The sequence below is a fragment of the Pinus tabuliformis genome, chromosome X (assembly GCF_031772625.1).
Source record: "Pinus tabuliformis cultivar Carrire ecotype Pingquan chromosome X, CPIR1, whole genome shotgun sequence".
In the NCBI taxonomy this organism is placed as follows: domain Eukaryota; kingdom Viridiplantae; phylum Streptophyta; class Pinopsida; order Pinales; family Pinaceae; genus Pinus; species Pinus tabuliformis.
In genome coordinates, this window is record NC_142308.1 from 1,349,409,653 (window position 1) to 1,349,437,559 (window position 27,907).

At 37.4% G+C, this 27,907-nt stretch overlaps 1 protein-coding gene and 1 non-coding gene across 3 annotated transcripts in view; one reads left to right on the forward strand and one right to left on the reverse strand.

The window, feature by feature from the left end:
- The window catches only part of LOC149145070 (ENHANCED DISEASE RESISTANCE protein (DUF1336)), a 483,701-nt gene that overhangs the window by 280,482 nt on the left and 175,312 nt on the right, over positions 1-27,907 (reverse strand). For both annotated transcript variants that reach the window (XM_089453046.1, XM_089453045.1), the window contains exons 11-12: positions 26,437-26,501; positions 7,738-7,809 (exon numbers count right to left, since the gene is read on the reverse strand). In XM_089453046.1, coding sequence (XP_089309172.1) covers positions 7,738-7,809; positions 26,437-26,501 — 137 coding nt within the window. The remainder of the gene's footprint in view (positions 1-7,737; positions 7,810-26,436; positions 26,502-27,907) is intronic.
- On the forward strand, positions 14,759-14,864 carry LOC149145072 (U6 spliceosomal RNA). The gene has a single exon (XR_016265420.1). It is a non-coding gene; the product is annotated as a U6 spliceosomal RNA (small nuclear RNA).

The following is a 27,907-nucleotide window of genomic DNA, read 5'->3' on the forward strand; positions in this document are numbered from 1 at the left end:
AAGAGGCCATTTCTAAATTATTTAAGTTCTCAGGTGGTGATTCAGTCGCTGTTAGACAACATTTAAACAGGTTTACTTGTGTAATGATCATATATTGTAGACTTCCTCAATATAATCATGAAGATGTCAAGATGCGTCTATTTGTCCATTCTTTAAAGGGTGATGCTTTGAACTGGTTTAATAGTTGTCCTGAAGATTCCTTCATTTCTTTGCAAGACATTGTCGATGCTTTTAAAGATAGATATGGTGATCCAGATAGCTCACCTTGTGCCCCTAAAATTATGCAACAAAATGAAAGTAATCTTGTAAAAGGTCCAGCTGTCCAAGACACTTCTTCAAATCAGAATGTGCCATCCACTTGTACCATTGCAGATCATAGTAGTGTTGACAATGAAAAGGAAGATCATAAGAAAATTATACAAGATCTATTGCTACTAGTAAGAAATATGGAGATAAATCAAACTAATTACGCCAATGATGTGAGAACTTTATGCACTCACCTGGAAAAGCGTAATAGGGAGATGGAGATCATGCAAAATCAACATAGTAAGGAAATTGAAGCCATGAAGATTAATCATGACACAGAAATTAGTTTTATGCAAAGCAAGATGTCAGGCTTAGAAGAAAATATGACGACCATGCAAGCAAATCATAAGAAAGAGATAAACTCTATGCAACATTGCTTGACGACCATGGAAGAAGACCATGCCAGGGAAATCAGTGCTATAAAGGTTGAACACTCTAGTCAGATAGATGCCATTAAAATACAATTTCAGAAATTTCAACAGCAGTCGGAAGATGAAGGAAACCAGGAAAAATCAATAGCTCAAGAGCGTTCTCATCTGCTGCAACAAGCTCCATCTTACTATGAGGAGGTCATTGGTTCGATTGAAAGGTGGTTAATTGAAGGTGATCCAGATAGAATTAAAAATGATAAAGATCAGATGCAGGAAAAAGAAAGACATGTCACGCATATCTTACATACTTCATCTGATAACTTTGAAGCAGAAAGTTCCATGTCATCAGTGATCCACCCTGCCAAGAAGAAAAAGTGCAAAAGAAAGAGAATGAGAAGCAGATTTGATGCATCAGACGGCCGCGAGCAGCTTGATTTTCGGATAGGAAAAAGTCCTACCTTATGCAGAATTGGACATGGCACATCCGACAAGCAGCCGACAGATTTGCCTGAAAGCAGGCAAATGCTCAGTATTCACTATATTGAACACATCTGATGCCATGGGGCATCCTTTGTATTGTATTTCTATCCCTACTCCTTGTCATTTCAGCATTTCATTTCTGTTTTAGGATTAAGATGTACTTTTCATGTTACTAGATAGTTAAATAAATGAAGAGCTTATATTTTTCTTGTGCTTAACGTTATATGATGATTTTTTGGATGGACGCTACTTATGTTTTGTTGTGTGTTGCATGGGTGCAGATTCTGGATTCTCACATTCCTACAGTGCAGCAATGTGTCCACAAGTGGAGCCAGATGTTGACCACTACGTGTCAACTACCCATAGCAGTACACCCCCTTTTCTTCGCATAAAGGGATAGCGCTTGATCGACATGTCCGTGCCATTCGACAGTCATCGACAGCTTGATCAATTTATGTTGTAAATCCAGTCTGCATGTATAAATTGTAAATAGTCTTAGCAGATATGAGTCATGTATGTAAATTGCCTAGGTGGATATAATCTACGTTCCCGAAGGTTTTTCGTCTCACCGATCTATGATCGGCAGAGTTTTCCTTCAGCCTAACCCCAAAGCCGGAATGGATTTTGTCATTAGAATCTTAGGAGAATCCTAATGTGTTAATCTGCTAGATTATAGTTGTGTCACAGAACTAGGTGGTTTATGAGGGTCTATGTCAATTGGGTTTTCCCCCCTTTGGATGTAAAGCTGTAAAAGTCATGATGTAAAGTGTCTTGAGGGTTAAGAAATGTTTTAATCCCCTCATAAGTCCTAAGTCCTAGGTCCTAGGTGATTTTTCCAAAAGCTAAGTTCGAGGATCCATTTAAAAATAAATTAAAAATTAAAAAATATATATAAATAAATTAAAAAATATATATAAATAAAAATTTAAATAAAAATAATAAAATAAAGTAAAAACCTAAAAAAAATAAAATAATAATATTTTTGAGTAAATAAATACAGAATTTCAATTTTTAATGCATTAAAAAATTCGACGGATGAGATTAAGAGATGTTGTTGAAGTAGCGTATATCTTTAAATTATGATCTAGTTGCCTCTGTCTATTGCTGCAGTATTCTGGGTTCAGAATTTGGTGTGTGGTTACTGTTACTGTGTTCTGGGCACAGCTGTCAGAGAAGTGTTTACTTGATTCAGTGCTAATTGGGAAAAGGAGATTGTTGATGCAGATATACTTGATGATTGATTGATGTTCATGGATCCAGTCTGAAAATTTATGAAAAGTGGTCCTTGAAAGAAAAGAAGTAGGGGGTTGTAACTCCCTTCCAGGAGAGAGAGTTGTAGCTCTCTGCAGGTTGCAGCCTGCGTACTGGTAAAGGACTGCACCAGTACAAAATCATTGTAAAAGGAGTTTCTAATTGAAAAAAGATAGAGACATATTGCAGCAGGTGGTTTTCACCCACATTGGGTTTCCACCTTATATCTGGTGTTCTTTGGTGTGACTATCTGTTTTTCTTGTTCATGCTCATTATTTTATGGTACTGACATACAATAATTCAAAGTATAAATATATTGAAAAAGAATTAGATAATACTGATTCACCCCCCTCTCAGTATTATTTCCAACAGGAAAAGTGTCGAAAAGAATTTAATTTTTCTCCTAAAGTGACTTTATAATTTTTATAAAGTCAAATCTAATTTAAAAGTGACTTTAAGTGATAAAGTTACTAAAGTCTAATTTTAAAATGACTTTTATAAAGTCAATGAAAAATTAGAAAGGAAAAGTGACTTTGGAAATAAATGACTAAGTGGGTCTTTATTAAAGTGGGGTGAATTAAAAAATAGAAAGTGAGATTTAAATGAGCATTTAATCTCAGCCCTAGATCTCAATCTATTTCAGCCATTGGATTTAGGGATCACCCAAAAGTCACTTAGGGTTGGATTAAGGGAGGAAAAGGAGGAAAAGATCATTCATTCTTTCATGAGCAGATTGAGAGAGAGAGAGCAAGAGAGCAAGGGAGATTTCTGGACAGGAAGGAGAAGGAGGCAGCAGCTTGGCACACATACCAAGGCAGCAGTTAAGCAAATCCATACAGCTGAATGAACAAACAGTGAAAGGCAGATTTTTACACAGAAATCGAGGCAGCTGATTTTCTGCACAAAAATCGAGGTCTGTACAGTATGTTCGTACCGTTCGTACAGTCGTCCGTACAGCCCGTACGGCCGTCCGTACAGTAGCCGTACAGCATTGTGTTGCTGTTTGGAAATTTCCAGTGGGCTGAGGCTCAGAAATCGAGATAAGTTGTAAATTTGCTTGCTGATTTTTGCTGATTTTTGCTGAATATTCATCACTGTAAAAGGCATTTTCCAGAAATAAAGAAGAGCTCTCTAACTGGTTTTCTCCAAGAGTTGTAGGGGGTTTTTCCAGGGTCACATTGACCAAAAATCACTGTCTAAATGTTTTAAATGGTTGTTTGTACCTGCTGATTTTTATTTCTGCATTTTCCAGCATTCTGTAAAATTTCCAGAATTTGTGTTTTCAGCAAAAAAAATAAAATATTTTTTCAGTTGTTGAATGTATGGATATGGGAAAGGGCATTTAACTACATGGGAGAAATAAGGTGAAACTAAAAACCGGGGTGGGAAAACAGAAATTTTTACAGTTCCGTACTAAGATCCGGAACTCCTACTACAATGCTCCTGAGAATTCTCAGAGCCCCATGGTGCAAATGTCCCATTTTTTTGTACCATAGTTGTTTCAAATCTTTATTTCCATGACTGCCTATTAGTGCCATTGGTGATTCTAGTTGTAGTCTATACAACCTATTATTTTTTATCCCGATATGCACTTTCTTTTTCTAGCTCGGGTGTTTGATGTATACTTTCTCCTTGATGAAGAAGACATCATAGCGTTTTCCTTGAAGTTGCGACACGGAAAGTAAGTTCATCCCCAATCCTGGTACATGTAGCACATTGGTAGCACGGAACCGCTCTCCCGATTTTGTTTGAAAAATTATGGTACCCCTCCCTACTGGAGTACACTTTGCCTTGTCCCCCATGGTGATCTGAAAGTTTATCTTGTCCTCCCGATAATCTGAGAAACATTCCCGGGTTTCCGTCATATGCCAAGAGGCTCCATTGTCCATATAGCATACCTCTAATGACGCAGAACTAGTCATACAAGCCACTTCTTCCAACCTGGAAGCCAACATAGAGAAATCGAAATCACTTTCTCTTGTGCAATTTTTTGAAAATCTGTGCAAGTCTCCTGACGTAGATGCCTCTGCATCATGGTCTCGACCCATAATTGATTTTACCTTCTTGTCTCCGATTACTTGCTCTAATACCCTATGAAAATTCTATCACTGCAACAACTGATTTACTTTACCTACTTATTTTCCAATAAGTTATTTATAAAATTCCTTCAATAAACATTAAAATAAATTGTGCTGCAGATATCACACCATCATACAGAAACAAACACATGCACAAGAATCAGCACATCGACGCAAATATTTTGGACAACAGTCTCCGGAAAAACCTAATGTGGGAAAATTGGTGCAACAAGGGAGGATTTTATTATTCAGCAATTCTTCAGTACAACAGGGTGCCAAACTGGCTTAACCAACAGAGAAAAATTATCCAGCACTTATCCCAGTCCCAACGTCAGCCCGGTTGACCTCTGCGTAGCTCCCAAACACTCTATGTCAGCCCCTACCTCTCTATGTCAGCACTAGGCCTCTCTGTGTCACCCACGCAAGCCCTCCAGTGACTACACAATCTGTTGCTACCTCTGTGTCTGCCTCTCCAACCTCTGCACTGGTGTTCTTGTGCTACTCCCGAATCTCTGTTCTGTACTTGCTGCTCTACAGACTACTGGTTCGAATTTCTCAGCTAACCCTGCTCCAGAAATCGAACTGACTAGTCTCCCTCAGTGTGTCCTCCAACTGACCCTCAAGCCTCTTCTTATACTTTTCTCGTTAGTCCATCAACGGTCGAGATTAAATCTCTAATCAACGGATAATAAAATTGGATTTGGCTTGATCCATGACTTTTGGATCCTTCTAACCTAGTTTTATATTAATACCCATTAATATTTTATTTTTCTTAAGTTTACACTTAGGAACTCCATTAAAAATATTAATTATTTTAACATCTCCCAAACCAGTTAGAATCTGCCTAAACAATTTATGGGTCTTGGAGATCTCATGTGCTTTAGCCTCTCCACCAATTTTCATGGCTAGAGCACATCCAATTCTACCCCAAATCAACACTGGTTAGAATCTGCCCAAACCATTTCTGGGTCTTGGAGATCTCATGTGCTTTAGCCTCTCCACCAATTTTCATGGCTAAAGCACATTTGATGCTACCCCAAATCAACATGCATGACCAATATGGCTAGATAACACTTCTAATCCTTGCCACTGGATTACCTCCTGGCCCAGATAAGCCTACACATTTTTGATGTGAGGTTCACCTTTCCTCGAAACTGGCATTAAATCTTTGATCTGACGATTTGTTCCATTCCTAAACTATCAAACCACTTGCACATCCTGACTCCTAGATACTCGGATGTCTACGTTCTCAAGACCTGCATTTAAGGGCTATATCCAGCTTTCGAGCATCCGGTAATGGTGCATGTTACATGCACCTCTAGACCACCAGTTGCCATTTGCCTCTAGACTACAAAACACAGAAAAACTCTGAAATTCCTTAACACTGTGAAGCCTTATAAAATAGCTTCCTAGTGCAAAACCTGAGGTATGCCACATCATCTTCCATGTCACTACCACATCATTTACCACGTCTCTCTGCCACCTGTCATGCCACATCACTGTCATGTGTCACTCGAAAAGGGCCACTTGGCCACCCAAAAATGCCAAATCCGCCTGCCATGTGTCATGGCCATAGAGTCCACATCACTACCACCTAGCGCCACCTAGATGCCACCTATACTACCATTTGGATGCCCCCTGTACTGTCATGTGTCACTTTGACCACCCAAAAGAGTGGAATCCACATGCCACATGTCCTCACCTTAGTGTGCCACATCATCAATATGAGCGACATCAACCACTCTATCACTACCACCTAGCTCCACATGTGCTTCCATGTCATAATGGTGTCCACTTTACATTTGGTCTTAGGAAATCTAAATCCAATAGCTTTCTTAAGTGGTTGCCCTATAGCACTCATAAATGCCGCGATGCCTTGGTGCATCCTGAATGGATTTAAATGCCTAGATGAATCTGCCCAGCTCCACCGACATCTGCCCAACTCACATGCACTGCTCGACCCCCAGATGGTCGAATATCCATTGTCTCATGGAACCATGACCCATCAGAACATGGACCAGATCTTTCTGGATTCTATCACTTCAAACTCAGGTTTCTCTTCATTCTTGTGGAGTTGGACCAAGTGACATATACCATTTGAGAGCTATCTAAGAGGGTTATCTAAGTTTCTAACCAAGCACATTTCACGCTCTTTTGGAAAACATACCTGTTGGCAAAATTCCTTCAAAGATAGGCTACTAGGCTACACATCCAACCCTTTGGAAACAACCAAGACATAAACATTAGGAGCAAAAAAATCCAAAATATTTAGGCCATGCAAGTAGATATCAAAGCTTGTAAAGACAATAAGTAGTTGAAGCATTTTGAATTTCTTCCTTTTAGTCTCCCTTCTGCTTTCACATTTCCAGTTTCCTTCTGAGCTAGAAATATCTTGGATGTTTAGGGAGCATCTTTGGTCAACTGAATGTCTCTTTCTATACAAATTTTAGCATTGTTGCTCCACTGACAGAGTAGCACACTATACAGCACTCCAGAAAAAAAAGCTCAACATTTTCCACCGTGGCCAGCTCACTCCTACTTATGCACCAATTTGTTTAATTATGATTTCTACCCATCCAAGATTTGATTGCAACTTGCAAGTATTCAACAAGGCTCTCAAATCCAGAGGTTACTCCAAACAGTTCACGAAGAACTAAAATTGTTTAACCTGCCCTACTCACAGCACATGGATTGTCTACATGACAAAAATAGAAATTGACGCTTATAATTAAAGTTCTAATGCTATAAAATAATGGCATTGTAATTCCCTAATCATCCAAGACAGAAGTCACACGACAATGTGTATAGTTAGTTTTTTATAACAAGCTTCATATTTTTTATAGCTGAATAACAGCAGAGTGAATGTGCTCTCTGGAAAATGCCTGGAATTTTATATTGGTATCAAACACCCATTGTATTTGTTCGCAAGTTACAAGTAGGAGAACTAATATGAAACCATTTACAAACTCTACCCATATAACTAGGATATTTAAATTTATATGATCATTTAGAAAATGCTATGGTAGTAAACTTCCAAAGAAAGTACATTGTTTGGGATTGCCACAAGCAATATATTCATTTATTTGAATGATCAAAAGGAAATAAGCAACCATACACATGTATCCAACCTCCCAAACATTTTATTCTCTGAAATCTGATTATTTTGTTTTTACTTTCAATTTTCCACCTTTTGAAGTAAGGATACTTGTCTAAAAGTTATGAAGGGAAAGATTTGAGGTATGAAAGCATACGATTTAGCTTAGTATGGCGATAACCAGACTTTACAGGCCACGGCTTGACCATAGTTGGATATTGCAAAATAGCTGCAAGGTACATAAAACTTTATTAGAATCTTGACCATCAAAGGCAATAACAGGTATTTAACATGGAATAAACCACTAGCAATTGCATCCTTTTTTTCGGGTAATACCGGGAAAGGTTCCTTATTTATTATTCGTTGGCATATTACATGGTATTATTCAATAAAATGCAGTTACTGGAAAAAATTCAACAATTAGACAAGCCTGCTGTGAGGCGAGCTGAAACTTTTCAATCACGTAGTCAACTGAGTAATAGTCACTTTTGATGTGCTTTACTTATCCTAGGATTTACATTTACATGTTTAGATAATACCAAATACAAACGAGTAAAAGTTATAATTACACTTTCCACAACTAGATGAAGTCATAATTAGATGGATAGACTTTCTACACCTGATCTTACAACTATATATTCCTTTTTGGGAATGGTTTCAGTTCAACCTTAATACCATCTATGCATAAATACAAGCAGCAAAAACAACACAAACTAGAGTGCAAGAGGAGAAATCTTGTGGATTATGACAAAAGAACAAAGATGACAAGGGAAAAGGAAACAACAAAGAACAACCAAATCTAAACAAACTCTCATGTTCAGCTGCTACATCCTCCCATTCAAATCTAGAATGCTCGATTTAGCCTTCGTTGAACAACCTACTTGTGGAGATGTAATTTTTTATCATGCTCTTGCTATTGAAGATTGGCTTATGTCTTGGAGATGTCTTTTTCTGATTGAAAGAAGGTTTTTCATGGAAAAGTGTAAGTTTATTGAAGATTTTTCATTGTTTTACATTTCATTAAGTATTGCTAGGGTTTTTCTATGATCCATATCTAAATACAAATTGTTTATGGAAGATCTTGGATAATATTTTCATGTTGAATGTTTCTTCCTTAACATTCATAGGAGACATCCTAGTGTGCTTTTCCTATTTAAATTCTCCCCTCACAAAAAAGATAGATACGGTTTATATAAGCAGAAACCAAAGGTTTTTCCCCCTTACTCCAAGCATTTGTCCATTCTCTTGAAGTAGGCCCTAAACTCAACATCACAAAACTAATATTAGGCATTCGTAACCTTTATGTCGATCAAAAACTTTCGAAAACTTTATATTTTTTTTTCTTTCTATTTTTTGAGCCTTTTAGGTTGACTCGCTAGGGCATTTATGTAGGGTTGAATTGATTTATGGCAATCGAGCATGAGTCTTAGTTGTAATAAAATCTTTTTGGCTTGGTCATCCTTTTAACTCAAAATCTAGTCTTGTGCATAGTGAAACTTCACCTCAAAGGGTTGACGTCATCCTTCTCTAAGTATTTTGTACCCTCAAAACCCTAACCTTAGCTAGGCCTTCAACTCGAGGGTTTGCTTTATTCCTTCTTTTATCCTATCTTTATGCAAACCCTTTCTTTGACTCATATGTCCTTAGGAAGTCCTTTGTTGCTACATATCAATAAACCCTAGGTCATATGTGCCCTTGCTAGTCTACATGCATGATATGTTATTCCTTATTAAAGAGTCTTGACTCTTGAACCATTGTCTATCGTTGAGTATTTCTACCTAGCCTATGCTTTTATCACCTTGAGACTTATAACATAGAATATCCTTCTAGGTGTGATCACTAGGAAATCTCCCTTGTGCTGCAATTCCACTAAAGAGCAAAAGGAAGATTTTTAAGGTGACAACTGAAATCTACCTCATTGTGGCAACAAGGCTTGGCCTTTGCCTTGTGAGTCATCTCACCAAACTTGCTAAATTTTGAGGCAACATTTCCAGCGCCATTTCCTAGGAGGAGTTGAGTCAACCTCCTCGAAATCCAAAGTCTAAAGCTTCATTAGAAACTTGGTGAGAATTTCTTATAAAATGACAACATAGAATCTCTCTTGGCTACTTTGAAGTTTGATCCATCTATTTCCCCTTGTAGCTCGTCTAACAAGACCATAGCTCCATGAAAGAAAAGAACTACCAACAAGACGACAACTAATACTTCCACTTCTCCAGTAATTTCTAAGACTCATGTGTTTAGGAGCCTCTTTGACAGTTCATCTACCCCTCACACCATCACTAAACCATCCTTCATTGTCGCGTTTAAACCTATGGATGTGAGAGGCATCCCTGATGCTTCTCACGCATTGCCCAATAAATATGAAGAGTGGTTTCCCAAATTCAATGGACTTGATGTTGTCACAACTAAGAAACGCATGCATGAGTTCTATTGGGCTATGAGTGGAAGATTGATAGAAGAGGAGGATGTCGTAATGATGTTTCTTGCCTTGCCCTTTGAAGGGAGTGTTAGGGATTGGTACCTAGATTTACCTAAAGGAAGTCTTAAAACTAGGACCTCTCGATCAAGCATTCAGCAAAAGCAAAGAGTGCATAAAACTCCTAGATAAGTTCTAGGTAGCCAAGAAAACAAAGAATGAGATTGTTAAAGAATTCACACAAAAGTTTGACAAATTTCTCAAGGAAGTCCCTCCCCTATACAAACCTATTGACTAGAATATCCTTGAAAGATATATAGAAGCTTTCCCTTGACACTTATCCTATGCTCTTACAGACTAGGGACCTAAGCCCTTAGAAGAAGCCAAGGTTCTAGCTGTGAAGATTGAGCATAATCTAAGCTCATCCAAGATTGATTTGCTTGCTTAACCAATGGCTTACGTTGAAGTTAAGGCTAAGTCTAGCAGCCAAGTTGACCCTAACTTGCAGGCATTTGCCCAAAATTTTGACAAAGTCACCAACGATCTAATGCAAGGACAAATGGCCATGATGAACAAGCTCTCAATTTTGGAAAGGGAAAGGGGATCCCATCAAGACTTTCCTCCTAGACCACAATTCAATAAGGAAAGACTTCCCTATAAGAACCCTTACAATGGAAGCAATGTCTCACAACAAACTATGTCAATGACTCTTAACCCAACTAATGTGGTTGGCCAAGAAGGACCCTCTCGGTGTCAGACATGTAATGAATTTCATAGTCAAGAGGAGTCACCATATAGTCAAGTGAAAGAGGAAACCCATGATCATCTTAACATGATAAATGGTAATGCTCCATTTAATATATTGCTTGGAGAATCATTCTTCTCTCAACAACAACATGAAGAGACCATTGAATAATGTGTTAATTGCTCATATGCAAATGGCGGGGAACAAAGACTTCATTACCCAATGGAGGAGGCACTCCTAAAACTTTTTGAAGATCAGAAGTCAACAAGGTACCCTCCTCTCTCTACACTATCTCTCAAATTTCACACCCCTGTAGAGGAATTGTAATAAACGTCACTAGCTTGCTGAACTTTTGTAACAGGATTAGGTGACTTGGGGCCTAATTATTAAGTGAGTCCACTCTAAAGTGTTTTTTTCACTTGGCTAACTATTTTCGCTTTTCAGCGATAAATAACTATCAGAGTTTTTTCACTCACATACCCCCAAAACTAGAGTGTGGCTTAATAACTAGGCCTTGGGTTGGCCCTATTGTCTAGGATCAATGTATATTACCATCCAAGGTGATATCCCAAGTCTCGTGGAATTTGACTAGGTATTTATAGGATTTTTTAATTCATTAAATTTCTTGCAAGATGGGATTTTTAATTAATTCCCTATGTGAAGTTGTAAGTAAGTGGCTCTAGGATATGTTGATGCCATGTGGGTACTCGAAATGTGTGCTCACAATTCAAACATTATCCTAAGACCCACTTTGGGGGTTAAAAAATGAATATTTCCCCTTGAAAACCCATTTTCTCTAATGTAAGTGGCAAAAAAGACAATCAAAAAATTATTAATTGAAAACATATTAATTATATTTTCCAAAGTGGATAAAAGGACGATAGAATTCAAAAAATTATTAAGGGACACCTTAAAGTCTTTCCAAGTTTAAGGGGGGGCAAGATAAGTGACATGGTAGCCACTTCATCACCATGAGTTAAGGGGCAAGTAAACCAAGTCAACAAGCAACTAAGGCAGACCGAGACTCCTCTTTTGGTGGCACGGATTTGATGGCAGCTTAGTGGGGGACAGCACTGCCACTTGGGACAAATCTTGTCCCCCACTTAACTCATAGATTGGCATAAGTTAACATAATATAAGCTACCAAATCCACACAACATAATTAGACTCCCATGGAGGCCAGTCTAAAGGAGGTCCACGCGACCCTCTTTCACAATCAACTCGCAGCACTTTGTGGCAGCAGGTATTCACAGAGATTTTGGTGGAGATTTGTTTGATCTTACACAACAGTGATATGGGTGATGTGTTCCCCTTGTTTTCCACTTAACCATACATATCGAAAGTGAGGAGATATGTACCAGGCAGCAAGGAGACTCGCACCAGCAGTTAGAAGGAGACTCACTGCCACCTAGAGCAATCATCCCTCCACCGTCCATTCAACTCTCTCATTGGGATTGATAATCTCATACCACTTAGCACTTCTCTTGTCATAGGGGTTTGCTCCCTAGCATTGTATAAATCAGCCTCTTGGGCTCACTATTGCACATGGTTGGAAGCTAATTTGGATTATTATTCTCAAATTTTTGCTCATTTGTTATCAATAAAGAAGAAAGACTTTGGAGGTCAAGGAGAAGTGTCATTTGCTTGTCTATGGTGGAGGCAACCCTGTATATAGATTTGCCTTGGCTTTACGAAAAGCAAATGTACGCGGTGAATGTTCGGTTGCAAGTGTATCAAGGTTTTTCTACTACAAAAGGAGGAAAGGTGAGCCTCTAAGAGAAAGCTAATAGTACCACCCTAACATAGGTGCACACAAGCGAAAAGAGAATCGCCTAACATCAAGTAGAATAGTCCACATAGATGCGACGATTGTTACAACCATTACAACATATCTTCAATTAGATAAGCTCTAAAATAACCGAAATAATTCAACTACTTTAGTACAAGTGAAAGCAAACATGAATCATAAACATTCACAAAACAGTGTTACAAACATTCACAATCCATGCATGAAAACATGTTGGCCATCATGCTTCAAGTATTAGGTAAAAGTCCCAAGATACATGAATACAACGAACATAACTAGCTCCAATAGTGGAGCGTTGGAGCCACAACTTGCTCCCCAAAAGTACTGACTTTGTCTCTTTGATGCCTTATGGGAGAAGCCAAGGTGAAAAGTCCTTTGCTTGTAAAATGAGGGTGTATATACTATATATAAACAATGGGGTGATCATTCACCTCCCTTGTCACTCTTTGACTACCCTCATGACTGTTTGATTTCCCTATGACTTTTTGACTTTTACATGACTCTTCATATTTTGTGCATGTCCTTTGGACTTCCACTTTACAATACATTTTCGAATAAGAATTTACATAATCCACAAAATGATGTGGCATATGATGACTCATGACATGACACTGATGACATGGCAATGTCAAGCCATTCTTGTTGCTTCTTGTTGTATGTCTTCTTGAGAATGATCTATTTTCCACCTCCATATGGCTTAGAGATGAGGAGTCTTCAGTGTTATCAAGTCTTGAGTTGTGGTCGCAAACTAATGTCCCTTTGCTTTCTCCTAATCGATCAACTTGCATCTTTAGCTACAAAGGTGTCTTCTAGCATGTTCTCCTTCTCCATCTCCTTCTTCATCATCCTGTCATAGTATGATAGAGTACTGCATTTGCAATTCACTCATGACAAGATGACATCAGTATGATAAACCCCAAGTCTAAGATGTCGCTGGAACCTAGTGGCAAGCTAAGGGAGAGGTTCAGTGACTGTGCAACTACGCAGCTCAAGCAGTCAAGGTTCAAGTCTGAGCCTTGAGACTACCCAATCCGCAGTTCATGCTACACTAGGCTTGAAGATTGGGTAGTTGGGGAGCTCAAGGAGCCAGACTAAGGGCTTGATCACTGAAGTTGCCCGTTGCGCACAGTGTTGGAAGGACAGGGAGGTCAAGTGAATGCGCATTTGCGCATTCCAGGAGCTCAAAGGTTGGGCTTGAGGACTGATACTACGCAATGCGCAGTTCGGTCTTGGCTAGAGGAAAGGATTACGCAGTTTAGGTTGGAGCTCAAGGGTCAGGCTTGAGCACTGAGACTGTGCAATGCGCAGTTCTGGGAGGCAGGAACTATGCATTGCGCAGTGCCAAGAGGCAGGGTTGTTGCTTGCGGGCTAAGACTATGCAATGTGTAGTTCAAGAAGGTTGGGTGAGGCTAGGTTGCCCAGTTGGGAAGTTTTCCAAATTTGACTAAGTGTGGGATCTATGAAGCTGATGTGAACAGTAACAAGACTTGACTGTGATCACACACTTAGAACACTTGACAAGACAACATAGATCCCTGATTTGTAAGCTCATTTACTCAATTGCACTAATGAATTGTTGTACTAGAAGGCGAGGAGATGCATTGGATCTTATACAAGATCGCAGGTGGGTTTTCATCTTGGGCTTGGACTCCCAATATGGGACCCAAAGTCCTCTTGAGGGTCATGATGACACTTGGAGGGTAAGTGTTGAGAGCCAAGGGTCTCCATCATAAAAAAGAGCAGATAGCCACACCATGGGATCCTTCAGCACCACCTATTGCTTGCTCGTGTCCCAGTTATTCAATGATGATGATGCACTTGGACCACATTGCCCAACTAGCTACGCACTTGCACCACACACTTGGTAGTTGATCCAGGGCCTAGATGGGATTTTGTCTCACCTAGGGAGACAAGGGAGGGCTTGTATAATCATTCCAACCCTTATTGATAGAAAACAAACTTGCTTGATCCAGTTGGAGACCCATGATGCCATTCCTTGTGCCCCCACAACCACTTGGGAGCACCACAGGTTATTTGCTTGGAGATTAAGGGGCCACCCACTTTATCATTGTTGTTGGAGGCCTCCTATTCATTATGGCACACGAGGGACTCGACTTGGCCTTCCAACAGCCCTATTAGCTATTGTTCTATCATTTCGGCCCTCTTAAGAGGCTTGTCATTTACCTTCGATGATATTTGGTGGGCTTGTCACCAAAGTATAGGAGACATCCGATAAAATTGGAACGATACAGAGAAGATTAGCATGGCCCCTGCGCAAGGATGACATGCACAAATCGAGAATAGTGTAATTTTGGACATTAGTTTATTCTAGGGGCATCATTAGGCTAATTAGACATAATTCGAACCAATGTTGCACGAAGCGGGAGCGAAGCGGAAGCGCGAAGCGCGGAAGCGTCATTTTCCAAAAATCTAGGAAGCGAAGCGTCCGCGGAAGCGTCTGCTATATATATATATATTTTTATATTTTTTTGCATTTATACTCAAAACAAACATCCCAAATACCAAATTAATTGTAGAAGACATGAAAACATGCATATTTTTGCATAAATCAATATTTTTGATATTGACTAAGAGTATTGTAACAAAGCCTATTTATAGGTTAAGAATCTCAATGACAAAATGAGAGTAAATCTACATGGTTAAGATACTTGTTACATGATTTTTTAAATGTATATATAATTAAATTTATATAACTAGGCTAAGTAGTATGTAGTTATACTAGTTACACTAGTTACGTCCATAGGTGTTTCTATTTTCAAATAGGTCGACATAATTCTAATTTAGTTATCAATGATTATTACGTGGATGGTAAGGATTTGACGTCCAAAAATACTCTAGAATATGGTTATGTTCTTTATATACTTTCAATTAAATTGATTAACTAAAAAAATGTCATATGAACATGTGTCATATCAACATAATTTAAAGGTTCTTTGAAGCATGTGATATTAGGAGGGCATGGTGTTGGTCTATGGTATTATAACAAAGCTTATTTGCAGATTAAGAACCTGCATAGTAAAATAGATGTGAATGTGGACAATCTTGTTATTCGTTTTTAACTAAATATATGTTTGACTAATAATAATAATAATAATAATAAAATTATAATATAATTTTTTTTATGATTTTTATTTTTTATTTTTTTGTGATGTGTTTTGATAAATATGCCATTTAATTTATATGACTATGCTATTTTCTTTATATAATTTTTTTTGCTTTATTCAATAAAAATTTGAACTTTGAATTTGATAATTTACACAATACTTCATAACACAATTCAACCATTTCTCATGAAATACTATAACATCATATAATTACACATAAAGATATTGGAATTGAACTCAAGAAATTTTAATTTTTTATTAAATGAATAAACAAGATTTCAGGTTGAAGAATATTCTTCATCTAATACACCATCTTGATAAAATAAAAAATATTTTAATAATTGTTCAGTTTAATATCAAAAAAATTACAAATTAAATTTAAATATTATTTTTCATCCACTCCATTGTCTTCCACCACTTCCATTCTTCCGCCCTAATCCACTCATCCATTAAAATATTTTTTTAATAATAAGATGTGTGTCGTTAATTAATGATTCCATGCCTCTCCATTGTCTTCTTCGGCTGCTCATTCTTCCGCGGGCCATACTCTAGATGTTAAACTCATCAATTTCACTCCATTTCAACGATTGCTCTTCCTATAGCCGAATTTCTTATGGGAGATGATAGCGTTGTCATTTTATTTAATGCCAGAGCTTCACAATGTAAATAATTTTTATATTATTGTTCACATAAATTTTGTTTGCAAATTCATCAACAACTCATTGCGTTATATACTTGATATCATTTCATTTCAATGCATCTAACGGAGCCTGGAATGACGGTGGTTCTGTTGAACGCGAGGATTATAATATTTAGGGGTTCAATGCGACTTTCAGTGCACAGCCTGCAGCTTGGCACCCAAATGCTAACCTTAACACAAACACCGTAATCAAACCAAACTTTCAATTGCACTCCCATTTCAACAGTCACTCTTCGTGTAGATGAATGCCCTGTGGGAAATGTCAGCGTTGTCATTTTATTTACTGCCCGAAGCGCCCTCCGAAGCGCGGATCCGGGCCAACGCTTCCAGAATTCCAGGAATCGTGATAAAAAACAGGAATCGCGCTTCAGCAAATTTGGAATCGCGCTTCGGGGAGAGGTTCCGGAACGCTTCCGTACGGGACGTGATTCCGGCCTCGGATCCGGGGGGGGGCGATTCCTGCAACACTGATTCGAACCCCTAACACTCATATAAATACAAGAGAGACTCATTGTATCATTGATCATCAATTATATTTGGATTGGTCCCTCATAAAAAAGAATTTGGACCTGCAATTTGGATGAGTTTTGGAGCTTTAAATGAATTTTGACATTTGGATTGATTTCGCACTTTTTCTTTGAGCTTCTACTTGCATGTTGGATGGGTGAATATACTCTTTATTTCTCTAGTAGTACTTTATGATGCTTATTTCTGTTATAATAAATGTCTAATGCATGGAATTTTCTCTTGTTGTGATTGGATATGCCCTAATTAAAGCAAAATTGCTTGGAGCATTGAAAATTGTTGGGATTTTGCATGTGTTACTCATTAGATAAAGATTGAAAGAATGTTCCTAGGGAGTAATTGTATAATCAAATCCTTGAAACTCCATCTTGACATCGCTTTGGAAGTATAAAAATCTTGAGGGTGCTTATTTGTTGTCTTCTATTAGGATAGCAAGGTCCCTCTAAGTCTCCTTGAAGTAGCATATTTTCGTTAGTCAAGTTCATTTAACTCCATCTCTCCCAAAGAAGCAAGGCATTGATCCATAATCTTTGTTGATCACTTTCAAAACCTTTTTTTCCTTTCTTTGATTTCAGCCCTAACCCTAAACAACCTAGCTAGGGCATCAAGCAAATTGCTTTAGAGCCATTCCCTTGAAGAGCGAGTTGGTAACGAATTGCGCTGGTGTATCCTCTACTAGCCCTCCAAATTTGAGGCCTATCCCACGATTGGTTAATGAGAAACACCAAGCCCTAGCTCCAAGTTTGGTTTGGTTTAGGTCTTCTTTGGTTAGTAGCATTTGAAGGTTGTTTTTACCCAAAACTCAACGGAAGTTAATCACCCATTGACCTTCATCATCCTAGCTTGGCCTAGTTGGCACATCAAAGGCTACTCTCCCAAAATCTAAAGTCCCACTTGGTCCCTCCAAGGCATCTGTGGTGTTCTCAATTCGTCATTTGGTTATTATCTTACAAGGCCACTTGAAGAACCTTGTTTTCCTTGGAGAGTCTTAGGTCTAGGATATCTTTCACAAGAGAATATCCCTATTTCCTAGGTCTAAGTCTCCCTTTGAGCCTTTCTTGGAGAGCCCTTATCTTGCTCTTGGAGCAACCAAGCCTATTATCTAAGCCTCTCCTTTGAATGGACTTTAGGAATCACTACATATCCTATCACTAACCTTATCCTCCTTAATGATTTCCTCCTCACTGGGACTCCTTTTGTCAGAGTGAAAATCTGATAAGAGAAGGGGACATAGGTTGTGGTGACAGTTGGCATTTATCTCAAATTTAGCCAATTTACTAGGTCTGCTAGTTTGTGCAGCAACAGGGTCAACTATTGGGGATCTTGTGGTGGTGGTATAGCGTTCTTGACAAACTCTCCCACCCCATTAGCCTCCAATACTATCATGATCCTCCCTTTAGAAGAGAGGAAGTTAGAGGCTCCCGCTAAGCAGTGGTTTGATCTCAAACTTTAGAATGCCATCCTCCCTATCCAAGGAACTTCTCTTCACAAATCGAATATGTGTTCTTCACAAATCTATTCTTCTTGGTGTCCGTCTTTATTTTATTCCTTGCTTTGATACCATGTAGAATTTCATTGAAATTTTGGAACTGCTTAATCAACTAACTGAAAATGGGTATGATTCACCAAGACCTCGAATTTCTCTACTATAAATTTGCAGTGGAACAAAAACATAATTAAAAACACAATCACACAATATCCAACAACACAATATTTTATAGAGAACTCAACTGGGAAAACCCTCTACTAGCTATAGAATTTTATTGACAGAAAATAGAGAAATTGATCACTTTACAAAGCAAATGTTTTAATAGAAAACAAGGTTGTTCTCTCTGCTAATACTTAGCCCGAAACCTCCTTGCAAAAAATTGATCCAACTCCCTATTTCCTTGCATTGTTTGGCTCATATTTCCTAGCGTTGGACAACCCCTATTATTTAGGAATTAACTCCAAAATCTTAGCGCACTTCTGCAAGGAAAATTATCTCTGTCAAGCTGTGTATAGGCTTCTCCTTATCCGCTCTTCCTAGCAACCAACTCTCACATAAACCTGTGCTCACAATTATGATACAAAGATGTGCCTCGTCCTCCTTTTAAGCTTTTCGACCCATGCTAAATCCGGCAAGTCAATGTTTAGAACTCGAACTTGTGATTGATTTGTTAATTGAGTCGAACCGACTCTTCTAACCTCAATTAGACACTGAGACTCACTCGTCCTTTTCCAAATATAAATTCGCACTTGGAGACAAACAAAACTGAGCCTCCAAATTTTGTGCATGAGTTAACTACTCCTTGACTCGTCCTTGAACTCGTGCATGTTAAAAGAAGCATTGTTTGTGGTCTTTCTTGACTAAGGCCTTTCTCGCTACTATTTTCAACAAGAAGGGGCAGTATTGTCTTAGGCCAAGAGTAGTAAGTATTCGCTACTTCTCTTGTAAATTTCGCAAGCTAGATTAAATTGTTATGTGTACTTGTTAATAGCACATTTCAACTCATTTCTTTTGCAAAATTCACACCTATTTTGCTAACAATTCGTGGGCAAAATTTTGTAGTTTTGATAACAAGTTATTCTCTAGCTTGGAACTAGTCAAATCCTCAGTTGGACCAACCACCTTCAAGACACCGAGGAGAGTTTTATCTCATCAATCCAAACATCTCCAAAGGGCTGCCAGATATCAATTGAAAATGGGATTGCGGTGTCTTGTAGGATCAGCGTTTGGTGCTCAACATGCAAGTTGGATTCATTTTTTTCTATTCTTGATCTATAGATTCTCTCTCGTTATCTACCACTTGTTGCTCAAGTTTCATTTCAATTTGTTTTAATTCTTCATGCATATGGGATTGTATTTGACTGTCATTTTGATATTCAATTAAAATAACACTTTGTGCAAACGACATTTTGACTTTCAACCCATGTTGCTTGGGAACGGGAGCGGGAGCGACCATTTTCAGAAGCTCCCGGTTGGGGAGAGAATCCGGGAGCGACTTTTTAAAAATATATATATATTTTATATTTTTTAATTTTTGATACATATATGTCAACAAAAACATGTAGAGTGATGAATTAGACATAAAAAACATAAAAAACATAGATTGATCATTGAACCATATCACATCAATCATCTAGAAATTATAATCGTTATCAACCATGTCCACAAGTTAGTAAAATACATATTACAACTGCAACATATTGAATCTCATGAATCATAATTCATCAAATTCAATCTTAAAGTTTCAACTTCAAGCTTTCAAAATTGAAAATTCAATAATATTTATCATCATTGATCACCAAAGTTGTACTTGTAAGCTAAGTTTAACCATTACAAGAAGTAATATCTAAGATATTTCTAAGTCCTTACTTCTAACTGGTAACATGATATGAATTTGAAATGTTATAAATTTATAAAATGAAACATGAATAATGAAATGAAATGAAACAACTTTAGTCTTTCACGAAGCATCATATTCATAATTCACAATCATTACCAATGAGTTATAATTGCCAAGGCCCAACTTCAAACTTCAAATTTTCATTGTCACAGTGATATATTGTTTACAAAAAATATCATTATAATATGAAAGAGTCAAGAGTCAAGAGTCAAGGACTCAAAACTCGATAGTTAAGAAAACTAAAGTCTAATAGAAACTTAAAAAGACAAGTAAACTGTAAATCCACATGTGGCCCTTGCCACGAGAGTCTCCAAGAGTATAAGCAGGTCGTGGTGGTCTTCTAGGAGTTTCCCGCACAGACCGACGACCAGAACTAGAACCTCCACGTGAGGGTGTAGATGGAGGTGGCGACAGCAAAGGAACAAGACTCGGACCTCGAGCACTGCTACGGGATGGTGGAGGTGGAGGTGGAGGTGGCATGGCTGCTGCAGCTGCTTCATCTTCATCCCTTACAAGTTCCTCTTCCAGTTCTTCAATGTGTACAATGCCATCCTCCAAATTGTCATCCTCTGGGTGATTGTCCCAAATTTTATATGTGGGATCCACATAAGCCCGATCACAGTAATGACTCAACAACCTCAAGTTGTAATGCACATAAACCAAGCTTTCTGCTCGGTTTTCATTGAGTCTGTTTCTTTTCACATTATGTATGTAGCTGTAGGTGCTCCAACACCTCTCTGCAGAAGAAGTATTTACAACTTGTGAAAGAACTTTTTTTGCCAATTTTGGCAAAAGTCCATGCCCGCCATATGTTTCCCACCATGTGAGAGTATCAAATCTATCTCTATCGTCCATTGCATGGAAGTTACCATACAAACCAGTGCCACTGAAGTATCTGCCTATTTCAAAGCGCACAATTGCACATTCCTCCCTGTCAAGTACCAACTTTTCTAATGCTTCCAAATATCCTCTAGTTACCTCTGGATCTAAATGGGGTTTGGTCCTAACCCCACCCCCTGCTGCAGGTTGGCCCAACCAAGATGTAGAGTAGTATTTTGGTGTAAGGATATACGCCAAGCAATGTAGTGGAAGATTAAGTCTATTCCACCGTTCACACACACAATCGTGAATCGGTTTGTCCAAGTCGGGATCTTTGTTATGAACAATATCTTTTATTTCCCCCAACATGGTATCCATCTGCTCATACACCTCCCAATCACTGGTTTGTCTGTATCTGCAAACCGAATCATGTGATAAATGGCCTTGGTGAAATCCAATACTTGCCTCACACTTGTCCAAAACTGACCATCAAGAGCGGCCTCCTCCACCATTTCAAAAACTCCCCTGTCAGCTGCATTTGTAGCCCTTTCCTTTAATACCTGCCAATGTGGACTTGATACCATGCTAGCCAATGCCTCTCTTACCTTCAAAAGGCGCCTGAAGGTGAGGTAATCGCTATCAAATCTGGTCTTTGCAATCTTCAACAACTCCAATCTCGAGTGACTGCGGAAAAGGCCATGGGTATTGCTATGATTTGTAATAAATTTTATCATTTGTTTGTCTTTCTTGTACAAATCACCAATCCATTGGTATTGTTCATTTTTGTTCTTGACAATATCATGCAACAGAAGGTTCAATGTGTGAACCAAACATCCAAACCAAAATATGTTGGGGTATTTATCCTCAATAATTGCTCCCGCTGCCTTACAATTAGGAGCATTATCAGTGATGACTTGGATGACATTGTATGGCCCAATACGCTCAATTGTTTCAAGTAATGCTTCTGCAATGTTGATGGCGGCCTTGAACTTGTCTGAGTAATCATGTCCAGTTAGAAAGATGGGACCACTAACAGACACAGCAAGAACACTTATCAATGGCTTGTCTTTTACATTCGTCCATCCATCAGATACAATGGACACCCCATGGTCAGTCCAAGAACTTGTCATTCTATTCAAAGAATGTGATATTTTTGCTTTTTCATGATCAAGGCCAATGGTTCTTGCCTTGTCATACCCAGGGCTCTTGTATCCTTTAGGAGCATCATTTATGGTAGAAACCATTTCGTGCCAACAAGGTGAGCGAAGAACATTGAATGTATCCCACATGCATAGAGAAACCTGTAAACCTTTGAATCCACATCATTCCTACACCCTTCATCAAGGAAATCTGATATGGTTCTACGCCTTAAACATGATGACCATGTGCCTCCATATCCACTGCCTTGGGAGGATGCTGAAGGAGTTCTTTGTGATTGTAAGCTTGGTTCAAAGAAACCCCTTGATTTTTTTGATTTGTATTGGGCTTCCTCCTCTTCCCTTATGTATTTGGCTCTATCCGCTGCTGACACCGTTGTACAAGTTTTGATTCCTATTTGTTTGTCTCCATCCCATGGCCTTTTCCCACAGAGGTGTCTTCTAGCACGGGTGTATGAACCTGTGTAATCAGTGTTGCAATGGGGGCAATGAAATTTAGTGGTTCCACCCCCTCTCCCTGTTTCAGCCCTGTTAACATATTTCCACAATGGGGTTTGGTCTTGTTTAGTTTTTTGAGGGTCATGTTCACCCTCCTCCATCTCCTCCTCACCGGGGTTTTCACCAATTTGACTTTCTCCAGCTTCTTCATCCCCCTCTTCAGTTTGGCCCCTCCGTTTCCTACTCTCGAGCACCATAATAACCATAAAAGGGACCAGGAAGAGGAAAATGCCAAGAAATATAGCCAGGTCCATGGTGTTTGATGCTTGTAGGGTTTTGATTCTTGAATTTGCAAATTAGTTTAATTTATTGGGATTAATTAATTTAATTTAAATTCATAATTTTTAAACTCAATAAACTAAATTAAATTAACTAAATTACTATTTAACTAAATTAAACTAACTAAACTAACTAAATTACTAAGTTACTTACCTCTGCAGGCTTGCTCCTCACTCCTCGGCACTTGCTCCTCGCTCCTCAGCACTTGCTCCTCGCTTCTCCTTGCTCCTTTGCTCTTGCTCTCCAACAAACTCAACTCAATGAAGTGATAATGAAATTTTTTAGGCCCATTGGGCTTTTAAAACAAAAGAAAATTTTTAAAATTGGATTTTTTTTTGGCGTCCGCGGATTTTTTTCCCGCCGGATCGCTCTCGGCGCCCGTCGAAACGCTCCCGGAGCGATTTTTTAATGCCCGCTCCCTGATTGCTCCCAGGCATTAAAAATCGCTCCGGGAGCAACGGAGCGACCGCTCCCTACAGCGCTCTCGAAAATGGCAGGGAGGGCAAATTTTTTTTGGGAGCACGCTCCAGAGCCGTTCCCGCCCGGAGTGCGATTCGGGAGCGGGTTCGAGGCGGGGGGGCACTCCCCCGCAACTATGCTTGCAACAATTATAATATTCCTCCACACAAAAAAGACATTTAGGTATCCGTAATTCCAACCTTTTATTAAACAATGAGTTCGTATAAATTTATTAATTCCCACATATATATATATACAACTTTGTACTAATTGGTTGTCTTCACAAAAAAATTAAAAAAAATAATAAATAAAAAATTATTAAATACTCCTTCAGTTCCACTATGAAAATCTTGGTTTAAAGAATATAATTTTTAATGTTTTTTTAATTAATTTAGAAATATTATAAATAGTAGTGGCCCCGGGTAGATGTGTCTTATTATCTAATCCTAACGTTATTTTTCCGCCATGGTTAACTTAACAATAATTAAAACTTTTATGGTCTTATAGGCTATCTTTTTCCACCCTCATTAACTTAGTAATAATTAAAACTTTTATCCTCTCATAAGCTATCTTGGACATTAAAATAATTTCTTCTTCTTCTACTAATCTTCCACCCGAAATCAACAAGAGCAATCCCTTGCCCACAATTTTAATGCCCATGCTAGCCATTTCTTTTTGGCGTGGTGTATGACGACCCCCTTTGAAGTCAATCCATACGGCAACAGATATTAATTTGACGACAAGCGAGTGATACGGATAGCAGTTGGTACAATAGGGGCTGTACGAGTGACAATAGAGGCTAGTACACTGACTTCATCAACAAATCGGAGTCTGTACGATAGATTTCTATGATTGTCTGAGCATGGATAACTGCTGGTACACATGGCAGGAACTATACGGCGGAATTGAGTGTGATTGTGATAGGATTAAACTTGCGGCTAACCCTCGCAGTAATTTATTTAATTTTCTTTGTTCTGGTTTCTTCTGTAATTATTGCAGCGATTGATCATCATTAACTTTAATGTATGGCACCAACGCTTCACTTTTGCAAACAATGTTAAAGTTGAAATGTCCAACAACCATTTTCTTTTCCGTTTGGTTTGGTCAATGACCTAGATCAAAGAATTTCCAGTAATTATGTGGCCAAAACTAAGATTAGAATGGGTGTGATAACAGCATGACCAAGTGTCTCAATCAAAAACCAATGAAGTTCAATCCAAAATATTTGGAATAATATAATATATTAAAGGTCTCAATCAAAAACCAATGAAGTTCAATACAAAATATTTGGAATAATATAATATATTAAATAAATGTATGAATGAATATATTATAGTACAACCACATTAAAAATATCAATGTGGTAGATATAGTGGAAGCCTTTATTTGTATCTACTATTTAACAAAATAACTATTGCAACAAAAATATTATTATTAACTATTGTAACAATAATATTATTATTAACTCTGAATTTACTTGCCCCTAAACAATTTCAGGTCTTGATAAAAGCCACAAGTGTTGAAGAGTTTCTATCAAGATATAGGGCAGTTTTTCTAAAATTAGGTATGCTTTGAAAATCCATAAGAAATTGGTGGGCGTTCTGACATCAAATTTTTTAAATTTATTAAAAGTCAATGCAACCTAACAAACTCTCTAACTCAACCGTTGATAATCATTCAAATGAAGCATATGTTAAGCATATTCCCTTGAGAATCAATCTAAGTTGTCAATTAAAAAAATAAAAATAAAAATAAAAAATCAACAGATCCTCGTCCGCCTTAAGTTGAAATAAGAAGCCTTCAGCTAATTAAATAAATGTATGAGAATTGATATGATGATAATACAATAAAGATTTATTTTTTTAAGAAACAATATCTTGCTATTTATTCAATTGAATCAAAGATATTTACAAAATCGGCATCATAGGATGATAAAACAATAAAGATTTATTTTTTTAAGAAACAATCTCTTGCTATTTATTCGATTGAATCAAAGATATTTACAAAATCGGCATCTTGGACCAGATGTTGTTGTTATTTTCTTTTGTTTTTGTTTTTTTGTTTATCATATATTTCCATTAAAATGTATCTCATCATTTATAACTATTACTATTATTTATTAATACATTATATTTTTATATATTTGTATTTGTTATAGTGGCCTGTTTTTTTTAATTGAAATGTTCAATTTCTACATATTTGATTACGTTAAATGATAAAGGAAGTATTTTCCGAAAAATGCAATGGAACCATTTCTGTAATGTCAACAAAGGATGGTAGAGTTATAGCTATGAAAGCAAAAGAATGAATAAAATTGAGCAACAATATCCTAGTAATTGACCAAGGCCTTTTAACAATGTAACCATTAGTGTAATGTCAATAAAAGACGGTACAGTTATAGCTTATGAAAGCAAGAGAATGAATAAAATTGAGTGACAATATCATAGTAATTGACCAAGGCCTTTCAACAGTGAGTAACGAAACAAGGACTTATACTCATTACGTTCAAAACAATAAATTATATAAGACAGTGGCCATAGGCCTCTGCTTTGTTTCCCTCGTAAAGGGGGGCTTGAACCTAGTTACTGCAAACCCACCATGGGTTTCGATGAACATAAGCAAAGTTGACTTATAAGATGTCAATGGAAAAGCAATTATAAATGTATTATTTTACCTACTCAAATGAATGCAATAATACTCCAAGGAATCATATCGAAAGAGGTGAGAGAGCCACAACAATAGAAAAGATGGTCCTGTCAATTAATACCATCTTTGCAACAAGCCAATTTATTCAAAATGCTTCTTGTTTAGGAAAACAAACTTAATCTTTTATTAATATAATAAACTCTGTTTTCGCTAACAACTATACCAGCAATAATGCATAGAATATGTAATATACTAATAACATGAAATTTCAAATTTTGTGGTACTTACTATATGTGCCATCTTGAGCACGTTGCCAATGTCGAGTAAGCAAAAAATCTCTTTTTGAGTGCCACCTACAATTAAGTGAACTTTGAAAGAGATTAACAAGCCTCGGAAAAGAATGTAAAATAATATCAAAGAAATTAAAATAATTGAGATCTTAAGGCTTGAAATTCAAATTAAGAAAAATTTACCTACAACATAGAAGAGATTTGACTCCATATTAACGTTCTTTTATGTCATAAAGTTAAAAAATGCAAAAATTGATATGTATGTAGAGAACGCATAACATAGAGACCAAAGATAAAACCAATACTTTGACCTTACATAGACAGACACATGTAAAGGTTTCAGATCAAATATTAGAGGAACTACATCAAACACATAGGAAGGCAGTTGGAGTGGACTATTCCAAAAGTTTAGTGCCTTGATGGATAAGAAGAGAAAGATGTTCCCGGTTTTGGCAAACTATGAACTCGATCACGTCAACAATAAGCAGCCTCTTTCTTGAAAACCGGAACCAACTTTAGGCAATCAAAATTGTTGTGCTTTTGAACCTTTGGTATAAAATGGAATTCATGGTATAGATGGATATCTAGCAATTATGCCGAGAACACTCCACTTACTAAAGGCTTGAGTTATTGCAAAAACACACAACATTTTCAAGGTTGATTTAGACGCGAATGTTGTGAGGATCATATGGATTGTATATGAAGAAGAAACGTTAAATGGGATCTATTAAAATTTAACAGAGTTCTTGAAATGAAAAAATTATTAAGAAATAGAACAGAAAATAAGAATTGGCAAAAAAGACATTAACCATCGCAACATTATATTCATCCAACGATATCAATATATAATATATGATGTAATCACCTTCCGAACTAAAGAGCACCAAAATATTGACAATTCATCAATAGATAAGGATGCCAACTCATAAAAGAGGTGATCTCAAGCATTGTGATTGTATGGGGACTTCTAACATTCTCCCTTTCAAGTCAGAATAATTATACCAATAAGGCAATATGGACTAATGTGTAAATTGCTATGTTGCATGAGTTTTTGGAACGTGGGAACGTTGGGAACTTGGGTACGGGTGTCGGGAATGGCTAGAGGTTTCCCCAAAATTTACAGGAAACGGCTAATCGGGAAGGGTAATATTATATAATAAAAAAATAAAAAATATATATATAATTATATAATAATCAAAATTAATATCAAATCAAAATATTAAAATATTAAAATCAATTTAAATATATAATCGCTCTTATATATAAATATATTCTCTGGGTGTCTCCCATCATGAGTCTCTCTTTTTTATATATATAAAATATTATAATGTCAAGTTTATTATCATTTCTCTTACACATGACCAGTGTTTGAAACAATTTTCCTTAAAAATACGAAGGAACAATTTTACCTATGTTTCTCTAGTTATTCTTATGAGAAAAAGTAAAGCGACTCTAATGGTTAAGCATTG